This window comes from Megalobrama amblycephala, linkage group LG3, assembly GCF_018812025.1.
Source record: "Megalobrama amblycephala isolate DHTTF-2021 linkage group LG3, ASM1881202v1, whole genome shotgun sequence".
NCBI lineage: Eukaryota > Metazoa > Chordata > Actinopteri > Cypriniformes > Xenocyprididae > Megalobrama > Megalobrama amblycephala.
The window spans coordinates 276,281-295,830 of record NC_063046.1 but is presented as its reverse complement, the minus strand read 5'-3'; the positions used below and the strand labels follow the sequence as shown (position 1 = coordinate 295,830).

Below are 19,550 nucleotides of genomic sequence, written 5' to 3'. Positions count from 1 at the left end.
TTCAGTTTACATTTGCAAAATACTATCACTGCAGTGTGCTACAACTTGTGATTGAGCAATTAATTTGTAGGCTCGTGGGTAATCCAAGGCACTCGAATCAAGTACAAAATAATTTTAAAAAGCCTTTATTTCATCTTGGCTATTTTTTAAAAACAGGTGACACATACAGACTGCACACCTACGCATTGCGGCTGGTATTGCCTTTGTCAGTGTAATGATGGGTCAGTAGACAGTGGATCCATTTGCAGCTTTATTAAAAGGCAGTAACAGACAAGGGCAAGACAGTACTGTAAACAGGGACAGGCAATGGTCGGGGCTGGCAGCAGAGAATCAGAGACAGGTCACAGGCAAGGATGGAGACAGGCGACAAACAATCACAGAGTCAGTAACAGGCAAGAGTCAGGGCCGGCGGGACGGTTCAGCAGAGATAGGCAGTCCAGGTAATAACAGAAGTTCAGTCCACAAGAAAACACTCAGAAATGATCACTACAGCAAATCAAGACTTCACGATGGAGTGTGTGTGTGTGTGAGCGTCTTAAATAGTGTGAGTGTGATATGGTACAGGTGCATGTGTAATCAGTCCCAGGAATGCAGGCCTATGGGTAATGGAGTCCAGATGGTACACAGTCAATATTCGGGAGACGGCTCCCTCCGGTGGTCCGGAGGATGCACCGGGGGAGCTGTATTCGTGACAGAGCCCCCACCCTGCGAGCGGCTCCAGACGCGAGGTGGCGGGCGCCGAGGTCTTCCACGAGGTCACGGGGCCGGTCTCTCCGGATGTGTCCGATGGAATTCCTCCACAAGATTGGGGTCCAGGATGTCTTTCGCGTTGACCCAGGATCACTCCTCTGGACCGTACCCCTCCCAGTCCACCACATACTGGAGCCTCGGACCCCGGTGCCTGGAATCGAGCAGCTCTCGAACTTGGTATCTAAAAGTCAGGAACACAAACTGAATAGTTTGCTTGACATCATCATTTCCGGTGGTAAGAACCTTTTTTTTTTTTTATACCAGATGGGATCCAAGGACTTCAGAGTGTGTTAAAGAGAAAATTACATCAGCTGAGAGCTCACCAGTAGTGATGGGACATTTGAACCGAGGCTTTGGAGCTTGTGTCGAGCATAAATGGGCGTGCCAGATGAAGCGTCGATTCGAGGCTTGTGTCGGGAATGTAGAAATCACGTGACCGATGACAAACGAGGCCTCGGTTTGTGTGGAATACGTCATCGGTTCGGTTTGAGTGTCGCTTCCGGATAAAGGGGGTTCGAAACACACGCCACCTTGTGGGTGTTTCAGGAGAAGTAGAACCAGAAGTAGTAGTAGAGTGTCGGAGAGTCCGATTTAGAGAGTTGTGTCATTGTCGTTATTGTATTATTAGAGCTATATTATTACATTATATTAGGTTAGTATAGTATTGTTACAGATCCCTTGTTCCCCGGACTCCATTTCCCAATATCCTCCTGTTCTCCACACCTGCACTCACTTCCCTCTTCATCTCCCCATCATCACGGATCACCTGCACCTGGACTCTCTCATCAGCACTCCCTTTATAATGGACTCACTCCTTTCACTCCTCGTCCGTCTTAATGTTATACTTAGTGTATGTTTGGTACTCCTTGCCCATGTTCATTAAAGTATTGTCTATGATTGTGGAAATCCGTATCTGCCTCATCTCTCTACCAGCTACATGTAACAAGTATAATTTATGAATAATTAATTATCTCTGTGTGTGTGTGTGTGTGTGTGTCTGAGCCAGTTGTCTCTGCACAAATAAAGTCAGACAGAGAAGATACATATTTTATCTTATAACCAGGCAATGCAGATGTCTGTTCAGGTCATAGGCTCAGGATTAATTAGGGCCCGAGCACCGATGGTGTGAGGAGCCTATTGGAATTGCTCAGCCAAAATTTTCTTCTTCTCCAAAATTAATCACATTTTTGAGGGCCTAAACGTTCTCAAAAACTCATGAAACTTTGCACACGCGTCAGAAGTGGTGAAAATTTACATCTGATATGGGTTTCAGAATTAGGTGTGGCAAAATGGCTTGATAGCGCCACCTACAAAATTTCAATTAAGCGCCCTTCGTGCTACGTTTCACGTACAGTTATGAAATTCGGTAGACAGATGTAACAGCCCAATACCTACAAAAAAGCCCCTGGGTGCAAAGTTTGTAAACCCAACAGGAAGTGAGATATTTTGAATTTTCTCTACAAAATTTTGGCAGTTTTTGCCATTTCCAGACGTTGTATTTTAACAAACTCCTCCTAGAGCTTTAATCAGATCAACATCATATTTGGTCAGTCTAATCTAAAGGCCTTTGAGATGTTAAATTGCGAAGATCTAGAGTTTTCGCTGAAGGGCGTGTTCGTGGCGGCCTGGCAAAGTTCGATGTTTCGCCATGAAACAGGAAGTTGTTGTAACTCGGGCATACAACGTCTGATCTGCCCCAAACTTCACATGTTTTATTAGAGTCCTGACCTGAAGACATCTATATGACAATATTCAGTTACAATCATAGCGCCACCTGGGGGCAACAGGAAATGACATGTTTTACACTGTGATTAACTCCACATAGAGATTGAACCAGCTCAACATCATATATGGCCAGTCTAATCTTAAGGCCTTTGAGATGTTAAATTGCAAAGATCTTAAGTTTTCTTTGAAGGGTGTGTCCGTGGTGACCGACAAAGTCTGATGTTTCGCCATGTAAGGTGAATCACTTTTTTGAGGGCCGAAACATACTCGAAAACTCATGAAACTTTGCAGATACGTCAGAAGTGGTGAAAATTTACGTCTGATATGGGTTTCAGAATTAAGTGTGGCAAAATGGCTCGATAGCGCCACCTAAAAAATTTCAACGAAGTGCCCCTGACACTACGTTTCACGTACAGGTATGAAATTTGGTACATACATCTAACAGCCCAATACTTACAAAAAAGTCTCTTGGAGTGAAATCTGAAAACCAACAGGAAGTGAGATATTTTGAATTTTCTTTGCAAAATTTGGGCAGTTTTTGCCTTTTCCAGGCGTTGTACTTTAATGAACTCCTCCTATAGCTTTAATCAGATCAACATCATATTTGGTCAGTCTAATCTAAAGGCCTTTGAGACATTAAATTGCGAAGATCTAGAGTTTTCGCTGAAAGGCGTGTCTGTGGCGGCCTGGCAAAGTTCGATGTTTCGCCATGAAACAGGAAGTTGTTGTAACTCGGGCATACAATGTCTGATCTGCCCCAAACTTCACATGTTTTATTAGAGTCCTGACCTGAAGACATCTATATGACAATATTCAGTTACAGTCATAGCGCCACCTGGGGGCAAGAGGAAATGACATGTTTTACACTGTGATTAACTCCTCCTAGAGATTTAATCAGATCAATGTAATTTTTTGTCAGTCTAATCTAAAGGCCTTTGTGACATTAAATTGTGAAGATCTAGAGTTTTCGTTGAAGGGCGTGTCCGTGGCGGCATGACAAAGTCTGTTGTTCCACCATGAAAAGGGAAGCCGTTGTAACTCAGGCATACAATGTCCGATCTGCTCCAAACTTCACATGTTTTATTAGTCATGGCCTGAAGACATCTATATGCCAATATTCAGTTAGTCATAGCGCCACCTGCTGGCAACAGGAAATGGCATGCTTTACACTGTAATTCCCTCCCAGAACCACATTTCAATATGCCACAAAGTACCAAACATACTAGAAACACGTAAAATCATGCAACACTTGGCTAAGTGCTAATGTATGTGATTAACGCCATGAAACAGGAAGTTGTTGTAACTCAGGCATATGATGTCCGATCTGCTCCAAACTTCACGTGTTTGATAACAGTCTAGGCCTCAACACATCTATGTCGCAATATTTGGTTATGGTCAAAGCGTCACCTGTTGGCAGCAGGAAGTGTGGTAATTCGAAATGACTTAATGGCATAATTCTCCTGTATTCATTCGCTTACATGCATGTCGACCACTGTTCTCTGTTTTCCTAAGGCCAACGGGTGGCGGTGAGCCCGGGTGCGAGGGCCCTTTCATCGCTGCTTGCAGCTTTAATTTTGTCTGCTATTTCTTTTCACAGTAGCTAGGTGTCACTAGTGAGCAATGCTGAATGAAGCTTCGGGTAATGAACCTTTTGGTGAAGCAATGGGTTGCGAAGCCTCAGTGCTTCGTGAGGCTCCATTTTCCCATCACTACTCACCAGGAGACTGTAAAAACAAGTTATCAGGCAATTGACACCATAACCGAACATATTACTGTTGAAGAATGTGAATATTCCAGCTGGCCAGAACACTTGGAAGCCCTTTACTCAAGCAGTACTGATTTGAGCTCTGATGAAGATGATATGCTTCTGCTGTAGATATTACAGTTTTTCTCCATTGGTTTGGCTCATTTCTTGAAACAGAAATTACATTCTCAAAACAACATGGCAATTGTTCACACCAGAATTTATTTTCTCATTCAATCAAATTGCAAATGTCTAAGTACATGTCTCAGTGTCTCAGTACATCTTTGCAAATGATTAAGTACAGGTAGCCTACATTTAGCACAATTTCCAAGTGAATAGATCTTGTTGATCTAAACCGATTGTTGATTCTCAGCCTAATGGTTGTTCACTCCAAAACATATCAGCGTCATTTCATTGTATAAGTCATCACATGCACAATAGTCTGTTCAATTATCAAAATTAGTCAAGAACATAATACCATGAATACCATATATGAATCCTTGGAACATTTTAAAAATGTATTACAGCAATTGACAGTCAGCTGAATTATAACCTTTTTACAATTAAGCAGTGGTTCCCAAACTTTTTTGGCTTCAGTACCCACTTTACCTGATTTGTGTATCCAGGTATGAAAGTATCTGATTTATCTGACTTCAACATTTTGCCTAAAAACTGCAGCTTACTGTATGATGCAATTATCATTATAATCCTTATTTTGAAGAATATAACATACAATAAGAAAAAGGGTCAAAGAGCTGCAATTAGTGCCTCCCATGTAAATCTATCTAATACTGTGGGTTTTACTGTAAGATTTCAGTAAGTGTAGTCATTGATGATTTTCCCCCTCCCCTTTCTGTCAAATACCCCCTGTAGTACCTCTGCACAGGGGTACATGTACCCCAGGTTTGAACCACTGGAGTATGGCCAGTAGTATATTGAACTTGTGGAGAACACAGAACATTCCTATGTAACTGTCTGTAACTGTAGTGTATGACTCTTCTGTATGACAGATTTGATTTTTTTTTTTTTTTTTGACGCTATTGTAGAGAATAATGGAATTGGAATGAAACGAGTCCCCTCACATCCTCATGTTTGTGGATGAATCTGGCTTCAACCTGGCCAAGGGCCGAAGAGTGGCCGTAATATTATTTGTCACTGGGCCACGGTGGATGTCCCAGGCCAGCGAGGGAGCAATATAACTGTGTGCTGCCATATCTGAGAATGGTGTGGCCACTCACATCCCCAGTCTTGGCCCATACAATACACAGAAGCTCCTCATCTTCTTGGACCGCCTTCATTTTGATTTGATCCCTGAAAATGAGAGAGGTCTCGTAGGGCCTCACCTACCACAATATGTCATTGTATGGGACAATGTGAATTTCCACCATGGCCTGGTCATCAGGCCCTGGTTCACTACTCATCCAAGGATGGTCATGGTGTTCCTACCACCTTACTCTCCTTTCCTCATTCCTATTGAGGAGTTTTTCTCCGCTCGGAGGTGGAGAGTGTATAAGCATCAGGCTCAAGACCAGAGGTCCCTGCTCCATGCAGTCCTATTTCTTTTTATCAGTTTTATACACAATTATATTCTGTTCGCTAGACAAAAAAACAGTACAGTAACCATTGTCAATGAAGGACTGGGCTAAGACTGAAAGGTGGGCATGAGGGATATTTCAATGATCCTCTGCCATAGTGACAAAACATCTAAACATTTTGACTTGCAGTGCTTACACAATGCCAAAGGGATGAAGCATTTTGGGGGCACTGACTGTTTAAATGAGAAGGAAATTTAGTTTTGACACATGAGTGAACTGTTTTGGGAGAGGTATGAGCTTTTGCAGGTGAACCATGGTGTTGTGCCGAACCATCCACATTATTTTGGCAAAAGCACCAAGATTGTGGAGAATGTCCGGTCTGTTTCAAGAAATGAGCCAAAGCAATTGAGAAGGATCTTTGCCATTTCCGTGGCACTGACTATTTATTTGGGAAAGGAATTTAGTTTTGAAACATGAGTGAACAGTTTTAGGAGAGATATGAGCTTTTGCAAGTGAGCTATAGTGTTGTACTGAACTGTAAGACTGTTTTGCTAAATGATCTTAGAGTTTTGAGAATGTAATTTCTGTTTCAAGAAATGAGCCAAACCAATGGAGAAAAACTGTAACGCAAATTAGCATCTTCTAGTACAAATGCACAGTTCTCACATTTATTTATGCATTAAAAAATTACATATAAGCTTGTGCCTTATATTGTGATCTCTCACATAGCAGAATATTTTAGTCCGGAGACATGTGACGCATATATAGGCCTACATGCATGCGGTTTTAACGCAGTTTTAATCACCTTTTTTGGTTATTTCATGACTTAATAGATGACAGAATTATGACGTTGCATTTATAGTGAGTAATATACAGCGCGTCATATTTGCGCGTGATTGAAAAGTGCGCGGTATTGCAACCCACCAGCTGAGAAACATTTATGTAAGCTGTAGCGAAAATTAACTCAAAGGGGAAATATTAATAATTATTCATAACTCATTATGATTATTAATTATGATTAATTATGAATATGCAAATCCGTTAATCAGATTAACTGGACGTAGCTACATTAAAATTAACATTACAATCACTTAACCTGTTCGTCCAGTGAACGCTCAGTGTTGATTGTTTATTAATTCTAAGAAATGTCAATTTCCAAGTTATGGAAAAATAATATTTCTTATTGTACTGTACTACTCACGTAGTCCGGATCTATCACTTAAGAGGCAATTCATTAGCAGACGGAGTCAGAACCAAACGTGTATTGTGCACAATCTTTATTAACTAACTCACAAACACATAACTAAACTAACAAACACATAACATAACATACATAAAGGGTCACACACACACACACACACACACACACGCAAGTCAGAATGAGTAATGATAGTGTTGAACCGGAAGAGATGCTGTTACTAGAGCTACATGAAATGTCAAAGGCAATCTGGAAAGGACTCATCAGTTTCTTTTAGCAATAGCAAAGGTAAAGTCTTTACAAATCAATACTAAATCGCTGTTTAGCATTAAAATGTACGATACTTGCAAGATGCCTTTAGGTTGAAGAGCGTCGGATCTGCAGGTTGAGGATAACTCTTGAAGTTATCATCTGAAGTTGTTGCCAGTCTGTTGGGTGATGAGCACATGGCTGGGTGTTGTAGGCCAGGGGCCTACCAGCCTTGCGGCCGGGCCTAGAGAGGCCGGCCGCAAGGAGATTTGTTCGGTCCAGAAGCAAGGAAGAAGAAGAGAGGGAGTGGCACTGTTCGCTGGTTTTTAACCTCTGGTCAAAGTCACACCTCTCAGTTGTTGACCGGACCAATGAAGATGTTGTAATTCTGGGTGGCAACACCCCTCCTGTCAGGGCTTTTACAACCCAGAAGATTAACAAGCTGAGTTCTTGAATCAGAACTATTAAATATTCTTTTAATACTGATGTGTTGCACAGGTATGGATGTACCGCATACACAAACATTTAAATCTTCCCGCTACGAACGTATAGACACTAAACATGGCATGATTGAAGTTACCGTGCAGGTCATAACATTTAACAATCATCAAACATGTAAATACAATGAGTACAATACAACATCAGTAATAATGGATACCATTTCCTGAGAAGGAATCATTTATAGCACAGTCTGTCTATACATTAATGCCATAGAGTCTGTGTTCTGTGTGGAAAATGCAGGGAAGATGCAGATTTTCTGTGTCTCTACTCTGTTCTCCATGCGGCAACCACATTCCTCAGCGCAATAAACTTGTAACTGAAAACTTCCCGGGGGATGGGGACAGACTCCAGAGTGAGCTTAAAACTATTGGTTAACTAACCAATAATTGTGTCTGATTTGCCTCAGTCATTACAAAGCTATAGATATATATAATGTTCGCCGTTCACCGTTGTTCTGCTGAAGCTCATTCGGCACCTGTATCATTTCCGCGTGCGTTTGACTTGCGCCTGGCGCTGAGGCGAAGTTAGAGTGCGCGTCTGAAAAGTCTCCCGTTTTTTTGTGGTCTTAAAGAGACGATTCTGCGTCTAAACGCAATTCTTGTCAACAACAACAACAACAACAACAAAAAATAGACAGAAACAGCAATTGTGAGCGGGGGTTGCCAAGCTTAGGCCAAGGGAATGGAGATGCGATCATGAATTTGAGTTGCATAATAAATTAACTGTGGGGTATTTTGTGCTGAAACTTCACAAATACATTCTGGGGACACCCAAGACCAATATTACATCTTGTAAAAAGGGGCATAATAGGTGCCCTTTAAGACGAGAATTTTTTTTTTTCTCTTTGATGAACAGTGGACACAGAAGATATTTCATAGAAGAATGCTGGTTACTAAAAATTTGATGGGTCTTATTGACTTCCATAGCATTAAAAAAAAAAAAAAAACTATGGAAGTCAAAGGGACCCATCAACTGACAGATTCCCCTGTGCCACTGTACAGCAGATTATGATTTACATGAGCCTAAAGAAAAAGCCAAAAAGCCTTGAAAAATTAATAATTGCAAAATTGCAACATCAAACTTAAAATTAACATTACCTTGGCCGTCCCCTGGTCTGTAAAATTGGTAGTGAATATGGGGCATTCACAGGAGGGTTGAAAATATGGTCCACCAGAAGACATAAGTCTTTTATAGCCTCTTGAAGTTCATTGATTGTGGTGATGAGGTCAAGGTCGTTCTAAAACATATATATATATATATATATATATATATATATATATATATATATATAATGGGTTTATAGTACATTGAGTACAATGGATTAATGAACGTACTAAATTATGTTTTTTTGTGTGAGTGTTTTTTTTTGTTGTTGTTTTTTTTGTTTTTTGATGCAGAAAGTTTCCTGATGGGTAGGTTTAGGGGTAGTGTAGGGGGATAGAATATATGGTTTGTACAGTATAAAACCAATAAGTCTATGGAATGTCCCCAATAAGATAGCAAAACAAACATGTGTGTGCGTGTATGAATTCAGGTTGGAGACTTTTTCCAATTCATCTCAATGGCAAAAAAGTGTCAACAAATGCTGATCATTTTAATTATGGAATTCAGATATAAAAACCTTAAAGTCTACAAATTTATAAAGTAATAATTTACCTGAACATGTAAACTGTCCGATATAATTACCAGGAGGTTGGCGTGCTCCTCAAGACGACTACGATATTGAAAGTCATTGAAGTTTCTGCTTTGTACAGCTCTTTCCGTAGCCTCTATACATATTTCAAAGTATCGACGCACAACACTACTGTTTTACTTGTAACTCTATTAAAGATAAACAAAAGGAATTTATGAGTTTCATCCTGATTTCCTTTGTCTTCCTAAACTTCAGCAGAGAACCAATGTTTGTAAGGAAGGAGGGGTTTCTTTATAGTACATTTGATTTGAGTGTATGTATGGTCTGCGCTGCGCTGTTTAAACTGGACCGCGCCGCGCTGCCCATTGGGTGGCGCTAGAAAACACGTCCGCGCTGCGCTGGTGAGATTAGCTCGCGCCGCGCTGCCCCATTGCGTGGCACTAGAAAACACGTCCGCGCTGCGCTGACGAGTCGGTCGCGCGGCTCGGTCCATTGATCCGCGCAGATGACATGTCAGCGCGGCGCGAGCTTTGTAACACCCCGCTACCTCGTACCACTTTTGGTGTGTTTGGCTTCCCATACTGACCCTATTGTTTCTGTGCGCGCGCGCGGGGTTTAAAATGAGCTCGCGGGCTCCCGTTTCCTCGCGAGGCTCGCGTGTAGATCTGGGGCACGTTCAAGCTCACACCGGTGCGCAACGTTTTGCTACGTTTTCTGGTTTGAACGACACGTTTCCTGGAAACGGTGTGCAACGGGTTTGAGATGCGTTTTCTCTTGTTTGGTGGGCGTGTCAGAAATGTCAGCCCAATCAGCGGCAACCTGTATATAAACCACGCGGTATTAAAGAGACAGCTCGCACACTGGGTATTAATGTAACATAAAAATACTTTACTTATATATTTTGCTGTTGTATTGTGAAGTTACACTTTAATAAACTGTTCTATACTCCTCTGATTATATAATGGTAAAAATTAGGCCTACCAAAGCACAACAACAGTGATCAGCAATAATTATAAGCCTATTAAACAATAAAATAATATAGATCATAACACAGTCTTGGAGGTAAGAAGGGTAGTCCTTCACCTGAAATGTTTGTCTTTTCAATGCAAGGCAATGAAATGCAAGGCAAGTGTTGTATCAAAAAAATTAGAAGATTCCACAAATCCTTTCACTGGATTGGGATGTTCTCTTTTATTCTGGACGGCAAGGGCAGTGGCTGTAACATCGAGGGTACTTTGCAGTATTAAACATATCGACTTAGTCAGGCTCCGAAAATTCTTCAAAAAGAACACAAAGATTGGCCTTCTCAGTTGCCATAGTTGCAACGCTTGCGTCATCACAACAGGGTGTTCAACGCGCCACCGTTTCCGTTTAAAAAACGTTTTGCAACGTTTTGTCGGGGCTGAACGCAGCCCTGTTATCCTCTCGCGGAAGTGATTTACTGCGCGCGCAAGCATCAGTTGAGCGCTCGGTCATTAATGGCATTAAAATACCGTCATAGACTACAAACACAAATTTTCTGACAAAGTACGGTGTGAGTGAACACAGTCTGAGGAGACGAGCAGACAGTGTGCACAGAGGAGACAGTATTCAAATTTCACTGAAAGAGCCGTGAAAGAAGCACATTTAGCCCAGCACACAGCATTGTTTGAGATCTTTGGTAAGTTTCGTAATGAAATATATGTAATAAAGGCCAGCCTTGTGAACATACGATATCTTTTATGTTCTGTGTGAAAATGCCAATGTGAACGCTAACCAGACAGCACAACTTTTTTTTTTCTTTTTTCTTACATGAACCAAGCAGACTGAACCAAGAGTGAACCAAACACAAACCTCTCAGAGCTGCATGTAGCAGATGATTGTGAAGTCAGAATCTGAGCAGAACTATTTCAGAATCACTGAAAACAATCATAGTTAATGTAAATATGATCTTTCTTTAATGAAATTATCTTTTCAACTCACGGTTTGTTGGACTTTGCTGTTTCAGTTTCTCCCATTCCTCTCGTTCTCTCTTCATCTCCTCACACATCTCTCTCTTTCTCTTTTATTCGTGTTTTATATTGTTCTCTCCCTTTAATCTCTTCTCTTTCTCTCTTTGTCCTGATTCTGTCATTCTTTCTCCATCATCATCATCATCTTCATTCTCTCTTTCTTTTCTTCATGTTTCTTCATCAGTTCTTCTCTTTCTCTGTTCAGTCTCTTCACTCTCTCCTCCATCAGGATCTTCATCTTGTTTTCTTTTGCTTCATGTTTATATTGAAGATCTTCTTTCTCTATTTTCATTCTCTCTCTCTCGTTTCAGTCTCTGGTTAAATTCATCACAAACTCTCTGTTCTTCTTCTCTTCTTTTCTTATCTTCTTCTCTTCTTGTTTTTTCCTCTAGTTTTTGTTTCTCCCATTCCTCTCTTTCTCTCTTCATCTTCTCACACATCTTTTCCTCTCTCTCTTCTTTCTCTTTCATTCTTCTTCTATATCATTCTTCTCTCTCATTAAACTCTTCTTCTCTTCTCTTTCTCTCACTCTCTATTCTGTTCATCAGTCTATTTCCATTTGACGTTTTTCCTTTTCTTTCTGCAGTCTCCTTTTCTTCCTTCATTTCCTCTATTTCATGTCTAAAAGTCTCTCGTTCTCATCTCATCTTGTCTCGTATCTCTCTCTGATGTTTCTCTTGTTCTCTTATTTCTCTTTTGAGTTCTTCTTCTCTTCTCTTTCTCTTTTTGTCTTGATTCTGTTGTTCTTCCTCCATCATCTTCATTCTCTCTTTCTCTTCTTCTAGTTTCTTCATCTCCTCTTCTCTTTCTCTGTCTCTGTCCATCAGGATCTTCATCTGTTGTTCTTGTTTTTCTCTCTCCATCTCTCTGAACATCTTACATGAGTAGAAACTCCCTCCGTTCGCTGTCACCATGTTGTCTATCTTCTCCAGTAGATCAGACACCTGTGTTCGGTCTCCAGTCTGATTATTATTGAACACATGGAATCCACACGCTTCAATCAGGTTCATCAAAGGAGATCCAGGTTTTCCCAAACACTGTTCAATGGTTTTGTTCTTCAGATCATCTCCTCTGGTGAAGAGCACCATGGTGTACTTTAGAGATTTCTCACCGAACGTCTCTTGGATGATCTTCACTGATGTTGCTTCTTCTTGAGTGAATCGTCCCAGAGGAATCAGTAGGAGAAACACATGAGGTCCAGGCAGGATCATGGAGATGCAGTGTCTGATTTCTCTCTGGATCTCCTCATTACTCAGTTCAGTATCAAACAGTCCTGGAGTGTCGATCACAGTAACGTGTCGGCCGTTGATTTCAGATGTTTCTCTCTGACTCTCTTTAGTCACTGACTCATGAGATGTTTTTGCTGTAAATGCGTCTCTTCCTAAGATTGTGTTTCCAGTTGCACTTTTCCCAACTTTTCCCAGCAGCACAATCCTCAGTTCATCTGTGTTTTCTGATGAAACTGAAATTGTAAAAGATTAAAAAAGCATTAAAAACAGAACAAATAATCAGTGTTGGGCACGTTACTTTATAAAAGTAATTAGTTATAGTTACTAGTTACTTCTCACAAATAGTAACAGAGTTAGTAGTGAGTTACATCATTGTAAAAGTAACTAATTACCAGGGAAAGTAACTATTGCGTTACTTAAAAAAAAAAAAAAAAGTCAAATGCCCCCAATATTAAATATAAGTCTAAGAATAAATTATTCTGCTTAAAACTGCTTATTTCTCTGGATTTAGAATTTCTTGGAAACATTTGGGATAATGTAAGTACACAAGTCAACAAAAATATATAACATTATTTTAGTGTTTTTTGAATCTAAAAACGAGTCTAAAATTTAATCTTTAATCTTTAATCTAAAAATCCTACATATTTGTGCCTTTAACTGGTTGCATTTGTCAGATTTATTGCATGACTCGGGAAGAGAAAAGCTGTTGCTACCAAACATTGTTTACTTAATCAAGTCAGTGTAATGGTGAAGGGATTGATCAAATGGACCAACTGACGGAAGGTTTGCAAAGAAATTTCATGCTAGCTTGTAAAAGTATTTTGTAGAATTTTCAAAATACAAAAATGCAGTATTTTATTTTGATACATGGTGAGGCTGCTGTATTTTGTTTTGATACATTTAAAATTAAGGTATTTGGTATTTTATTTTAAAATACATTTTGATGTATTTTTGCCCATCTCTGGTTACAGTCAGATATAAAAAGGGGGGATAAAAGCCAATAGAAAGTTAAATAGCCAAATAACCAAAAACATAACCAAAAAAAAACAATAATAAAAAAAAAAATGATTTTGTCTTTTGCCTTTTTGTCTGAGGCTGTTTTGTCCGATGCCTAATTGTACGAGACCTGACACCTGACGTTGTTTTTCCTGAGACGTGAAGCCTCTCAGTCTAAGGCATGATGCCTTTTCGTTGTATGACTGAGGTGTGAGAATGTCCTAAAATGAACACTGTGACTGGACATCTTGCATGTGTCCCCTCTGCAGGCATAGATGCACTTGCGATCTGTGAAGGAAGATCTGGGACCCTCAGCTGTAGTGAGTAATTCAGTAGTTTTTAAGTTATGTTTCTGTGCCTAAACAGGACAGAATGAGAGAGACATGAAGCAGTGGAAGAGAATTTCAACTGTGTGATCTTAAACTTTACCACAATTCTCAAGACTACAGTTTTCTTTGTTTTTCCATGTATCAGATTCGGGATCAATAAGGGTTATTAGTGCCAACTACTATTGTTTTCTGTCCATGAATCAAGTCAAATAAAAAAAAGAGCTGTTCCTGCATCAAACTAACTTTTCTCTGATCCGTGTGTTGGAACTTATAAATACCTGGATGTGACTTATCGATGTCAGTGAAGTAAGCCATTTGTTTGTGCAATTTTCATTGTGAATTTTGAAGTTTAATTGAATTATTAATCTTGACATTCTTTAGCTTTAGACAAGCTATGTTGACAATAATAAATAATAATCTTTGTCCCTTTTGTTTTTACTTTATAAGGTGCATTGCGAAGACGTCTTGTCAACTAAGTGCTTCAAACCCTGATCCATGTCAGCTGTCAATATCTGGAAGTGACTTACGTAAGCTGGTCAGGCTGGTTTTAGCTGGTCTCCCAGAGAGACCAGCTAAAACCAGCCTGACCAGCTTAGGCTGGTTTTAGCTGGATTTTTCAGCAGGCAGCTGTAAATAATATAATTTGTCAAGCCGTAATTTATGTTTTGTACACAAAGGAAGATATTTTCAAGAATTTTTGTAACCAGGCCACTTTGAGGTGCCCCAGAACTGTTCAGTTTCTCACAATCTTCAAAATATCTTTCTTTGTGTTCAACAGATCAAAGAAAATTATACAGATTTTGATAGGGTTTCTACGCAGTTTGGAAAAGTATGAAATTTGATTTGAGTAATTTCCAGGTTCACTAGAGTGAGTCGCAATCTTTCTTGGTGCTCTGTATCGTGACAGATTGCTGTAGCACCTCAGCTCAAGCGGCTCGTGAACCAATCATCTCTTACTACTAGTTCATTTACAGCATCAAATAAACATAAATGAACATGAGAATGAATGTTGTTTCAAATGCGGAAAGACGTCAATATACACAATCTTTCAAGTTTAACTCCACTGAGGTTAATCTTCTAACTCCAGACTGCTTTGTCGGACAAAATGGTGGATTCAATGTTCTGATTGGTTAGATCTCTTGTCAATCAAACTCCCTGCGAAGGGTCAATTGATCAGAAAGGCATCAATGAAACAGCTTGTAAAAATGTCACATTTAGCCTACCTCAGAAAAGCCGTTCAATGTCGAAAAACTAATGTCAGCTACAAAAATGAACTTTGAGAGCATTTTGCTAAATATATGTGTGACCCGTGTGGCTTGCTTATGCCCAGCGTGATGAGCGGCCAGCGACACCGGGTATTAAAACTTGGTCTGCGTTGTGTTACGTTGTGTGGATTCAGAAACAGACACGGGACAGCAAGCAGCCGATTCACTGGATCTTTTTACTGACTCTTCCATTGAATCACATTTCAAAAGGGGAGAAAACGTGAACATAAGAAATATATAGAAAACATACCTGTTTAACAGAGACAAATAAGCAGTCTCAGATTGAGTGGCCCTTATAACACTCTATAAAACAAATGATGCACCTCCATTACCATGTGCTGGTCTCACATAAAAGACAGAAATACCTCAAAGAAAGTAAAATGATGAAAATAATCCCAAGGATAGATAGAATAGTACTTTACACATAAGTTTGGGTGGAAATACCGATATAAAAGATATAATTAAAATAAGGATTAAATAAAATTAACAGGATGACAAAAGAAACCTACCTCTACCATTGAATCACATTTCAAAAGGGAAGAGGAGGAGTTAGGACAGGAAACACTTAAAGGAGAAGCGCACCTTTAGATCAGGTATCATAAAAACATATAAGAACAATTTTGTTTGAATTATAACAATATGTAGTTGTATACTTTGTATACCTGTTACATATGCACTATAGGCTATTGCATATTCATTGTATTTGTACTTAGCATGTGCTTTGATATTGAATGTATAAATCTGTTTTATGACAGCCACCATTTAAATGTTTAGGCCTACATAAAAAAAAAGTAGAAAAATAATTGTCATTAAAAATGTATTATAATGTTATTATAACCTCCTAGTGTGTAATTTAGCCTACAAGTAAGTAGCTTACAAATCAATATTAACCTAATATTATAATGATGTAGCAGCTGTGGTTCCCTGTATAGTTTACAGCATTAGTTGAGAATATTTTTCTTTGAGGAAATTTGCCATGTACTGTCCCTGATAGACCCAAATTAATCAACCAGACTCTAGTGACAAGTAGTTGTCCACAACAGATGTGACACAGCTATGAAGCTCGGGGAAAAAAGAAAATCAATAATAAATGTGTGGGTGGGCCTTGCCAGGCTCTCTTTGCCTGGCAAGGCCAAACTGATATGTCTTCTACAAGATATATCAGTCTGGTCACTCCGCCCTCCGTCGCTCCTCGAGTCAACTCCAAAACGTACCGTGCAATTGTAGCGTGTCTGAACCGGTCTCTCTCTCACTCACACAAGGACCACACGAACACTTATTGAGATTCAGCAAAGAATATCTGTAATTAAGAGAAATAATCAGTGGAGCAACGGGGCGACAGCTTCTCCCACTCTGGTACACACAGGATATTTTGTGAGGAGAAGCGAAAATCACATGCGTCATCGGCCTCAAACATGACTAGACTGATATTATACAACAATGGAAAATAACCATACAAATGTAAATCAATTATACTGCTTATAAATCTATAAATATCTTGTTTTTCTTATACATCAGGTCAATATTCTTATTCTATTACAATAAATATATCACAGTAGTGTATAATATAAGATAATTAGTATATTACAATAGTATATTAAATACAATATCTATATTACATTATTAACATATACATTAATTCAAATATTTATACAATATAAGTTCCTATAATAACATATAAACAATTGTAATACCATTTGTATGTATAAACCCATATTTCACACATTAAATATCAAAAATGGAATAAAACATGGGATATAATCAGCACCGTACCATGTGCAGGCCGCACAAAGTGCGTCACAGACAGCATAAACGATTAAATCCGATTCTCTTTCCCGTAACACACTCTGTACAATATACATTCATTATCAGTCAACTAAATCTCTTTTCTTTTTGAAACAAAACTGGTTGATCGAACATACCTGTAATTAAGAGAAATAATCAGTGGAGCAACGGGGCGACAGCTTCTCCCACTCTGGTACACACTAAGCATACAATGCTAATTAGTTAGTGTCATGATATATATCATTTAAACCAAATAACACATTAAACGATACATTTTCATCATAGCTAACATAATCAAATGTTACTATAAGTCAATCACATTCTTCCAGCAACAAATATGCATTTTAAACAAGTAACATCATCATACCAGGATATTTTGTGAGGAGAAGCGAAAATCACATGCGTCATCGGCCTCAAACATGACTAGACTGAGGCCGTTTCTCAATATGCGTACTTGTCTGTACTTGTGCTCTCGTGGACTTGTGAAACGTCATCAGTCGCTGTCCAAGTACTGTTCCAATTCAAAGTTCACATCTAGCCAAGTTCAGTTCAAATTCCCGGATGTGTTCTTGATCCGCCCCTTTTATCGAGGATGCATCGAGAGGTAACTTGTGCAGACCTATGGTGCAGACTTGAGACAGCCAGGTATCCCAGAATGCATCTCGCACTAACCAGCAAGCGTCAATAGTAAAGGAGAAACCCCGCATAATTTAAACATATTACTGTTTTTATGTCATGATATGTAGTTTTAAGAGTTTTTCAGGCGAGAATGTGTTGGTTTAAAGCTCAAATTTGTGTTTTATTGATACAGATTGCGCCTTTCTGACAATTTGATCTGACGTTGTCGGAGTTGTGAGATCCAGGCGATCACCGGACGCTCAGCGCTCATGTACCCAGCCGAGAGCAGCCTTATCTCGGCTTGTCCTTCTGACGTTTGCCGCTGGCTCCGTTTTGGCTGAGGGCAACGTGACGTTTGTTCATAACTTTATATATGGCTATTTAACTTTTGTATCCTACTAAAGCGCTGATTTTGTACGCTTGACTGAATTGTTTGCTTTATTTCTTATTGTATATTCTTACCTTTTATATTGATCATTAAAACTGACATAAAACAAAGAGACATGGTTTTGTTTTATGTTATAGCCTATTTCATTTTATTACAGTGAAGTTAATCAGAGTAAGCACAGATAGTACATTTAATATTTTTGAAATATATACGAAAAGAGGCAGGGTTGTTTAATATTTCGTTTTGTTATAAATATATGCACATTGCAGATAATCAATCACTGGTTGCCTGAGACTATTAATATGTTTTTGTTTGTTTTTTTTTAAATAAAACGAAAAGAGGCAGAGTGGTGTTTTATAACAAATTTCGTTTTATTGTTGGCTAAAATATACATAAAGAGATAACCGGAGAAGCCAGAGCGAGCTGAGTGACGTTATCAAGAACGCTGCTGTTCCATTTGCAGAATCACCGGACTTGTGTTCTCCCGTCCACGGGAGCTCGTTCTCCTGAGTCGAACTTGCCAAGTCATAACTACCAAGGATGCGAGTCCGAAGTTTGCAAACTTGGTTTTGAGAAACGGCCTGAGGCAATCGCATGTCGCACAAGAGGAAACCCCGCAGTTGTGTTCCACTGATAACGTTCCCTCTCCACAAATTCCCAAAGAAAGGTTCCGCTATTTTAGTGCTATTTTCATATAACTTGTGAACGATAATATAAGAACAAAATTTCGTGAAGTTCACTATACCAATCTTTACAAATGTAGAAAAATATAGCATTTATAAACCGATTTAAGAGAAGAAGAAAGATAAACATAATACAAATACAGAAGGAAATAAACAAGCAAGTTAGATTAAATCAATAAATTTTTCACACCAGTTACACAATCAGATTTGTTTATTTCAGTGACTCAAACAGCGTCACTCTAGTGCGGCGAAAGTCCCTTCAATATCAACAAACTTTTACTTTTCGCTGTTGACTCTCGTCGCTTTGCTAACGTCATATCTGCCCTTCTTTGATTGGTTTACTCCGCTTCCTGTTTGCTCGGATTTGCTCCACCCTAGAAATTGAATTGATTCAATGGCCGACCAGAATCATCCGCTGGTACAGTGGTGAGGCTGGATTTTCCAGGCAAGGGCTCTCACTGCAAGTATCACAACAAAATGGTACATAATACAATTCATAAATATTAAACCTTTTTAACATTATTAAAAATACATAGCCTACTGAGTGACCCTGACAATACTTCTTTTTTTTATCGTGTGACAAACTTGTTTGTTCACATAGTTTTTACGTCTATGTTTGCTTTCATTTACTTTCAAGATCTGAGGTAAGTTTGTGTTTGTCTACAACTGTAAGTTAAATTAAGATCAGACCACATTTGATGAGTAATCAATGCATTTGATTTATTATAAATATTTTATTGGGTGATCTCAGTGGTGTAATGTAACGAAGTAATAATACTTCATTACAGTACTTAAGTATTTTTTGGGAGAATCTGTACTTTACTTGAGTTTTTATATTTCTGTCAACTTTTACTTTTACTCCACTACATTCCCTAAATAAATTGTATACTTTTACTCCGATACATTTTCCCAAAGCATTTTCGTTACTTAC

The 19,550-nt window shown here is 39.1% G+C and overlaps 1 protein-coding gene and 1 long non-coding RNA gene across 3 annotated transcripts; both read right to left on the bottom strand.

Moving 5' to 3' along the window:
- Nucleotides 1-236: 236 nt before the first annotated feature.
- LOC125264208 (GTPase IMAP family member 9-like) lies at nt 237-18,541 on the bottom strand. 2 transcript variants are annotated; one of them, XR_007184028.1, is made up of 5 exons: nt 17,298-18,541; nt 17,068-17,130; nt 16,360-16,445; nt 11,298-12,788; nt 237-931 (listed from the first exon to the last, which is right to left on the bottom strand). XR_007184028.1 is itself a non-coding variant. In XM_048183413.1 (4 exons), the coding sequence occupies exons 1-4, from the start codon at nt 17,336-17,338 to the stop codon at nt 11,965-11,967; spliced, it is 1,014 nt and encodes a 337-aa protein (XP_048039370.1). In that variant the 5' UTR covers nt 17,339-18,541; the 3' UTR covers nt 11,250-11,964. The 2 variants fall into 2 exon arrangements, 1 of the variants encoding a protein (XP_048039370.1); XM_048183413.1 differs by lacking the exon at nt 237-931 and having other exon boundaries at nt 11,250-12,788.
- On the bottom strand, nt 14,955-15,672 carry LOC125264211. Its single transcript, XR_007184033.1, has 3 exons — nt 15,655-15,672; nt 15,396-15,448; nt 14,955-15,324 (listed from the first exon to the last, which is right to left on the bottom strand). It is a non-coding gene; the product is annotated as an uncharacterized LOC125264211 (long non-coding RNA).
- Nucleotides 18,542-19,550: the final 1,009 nt, after the last annotated feature.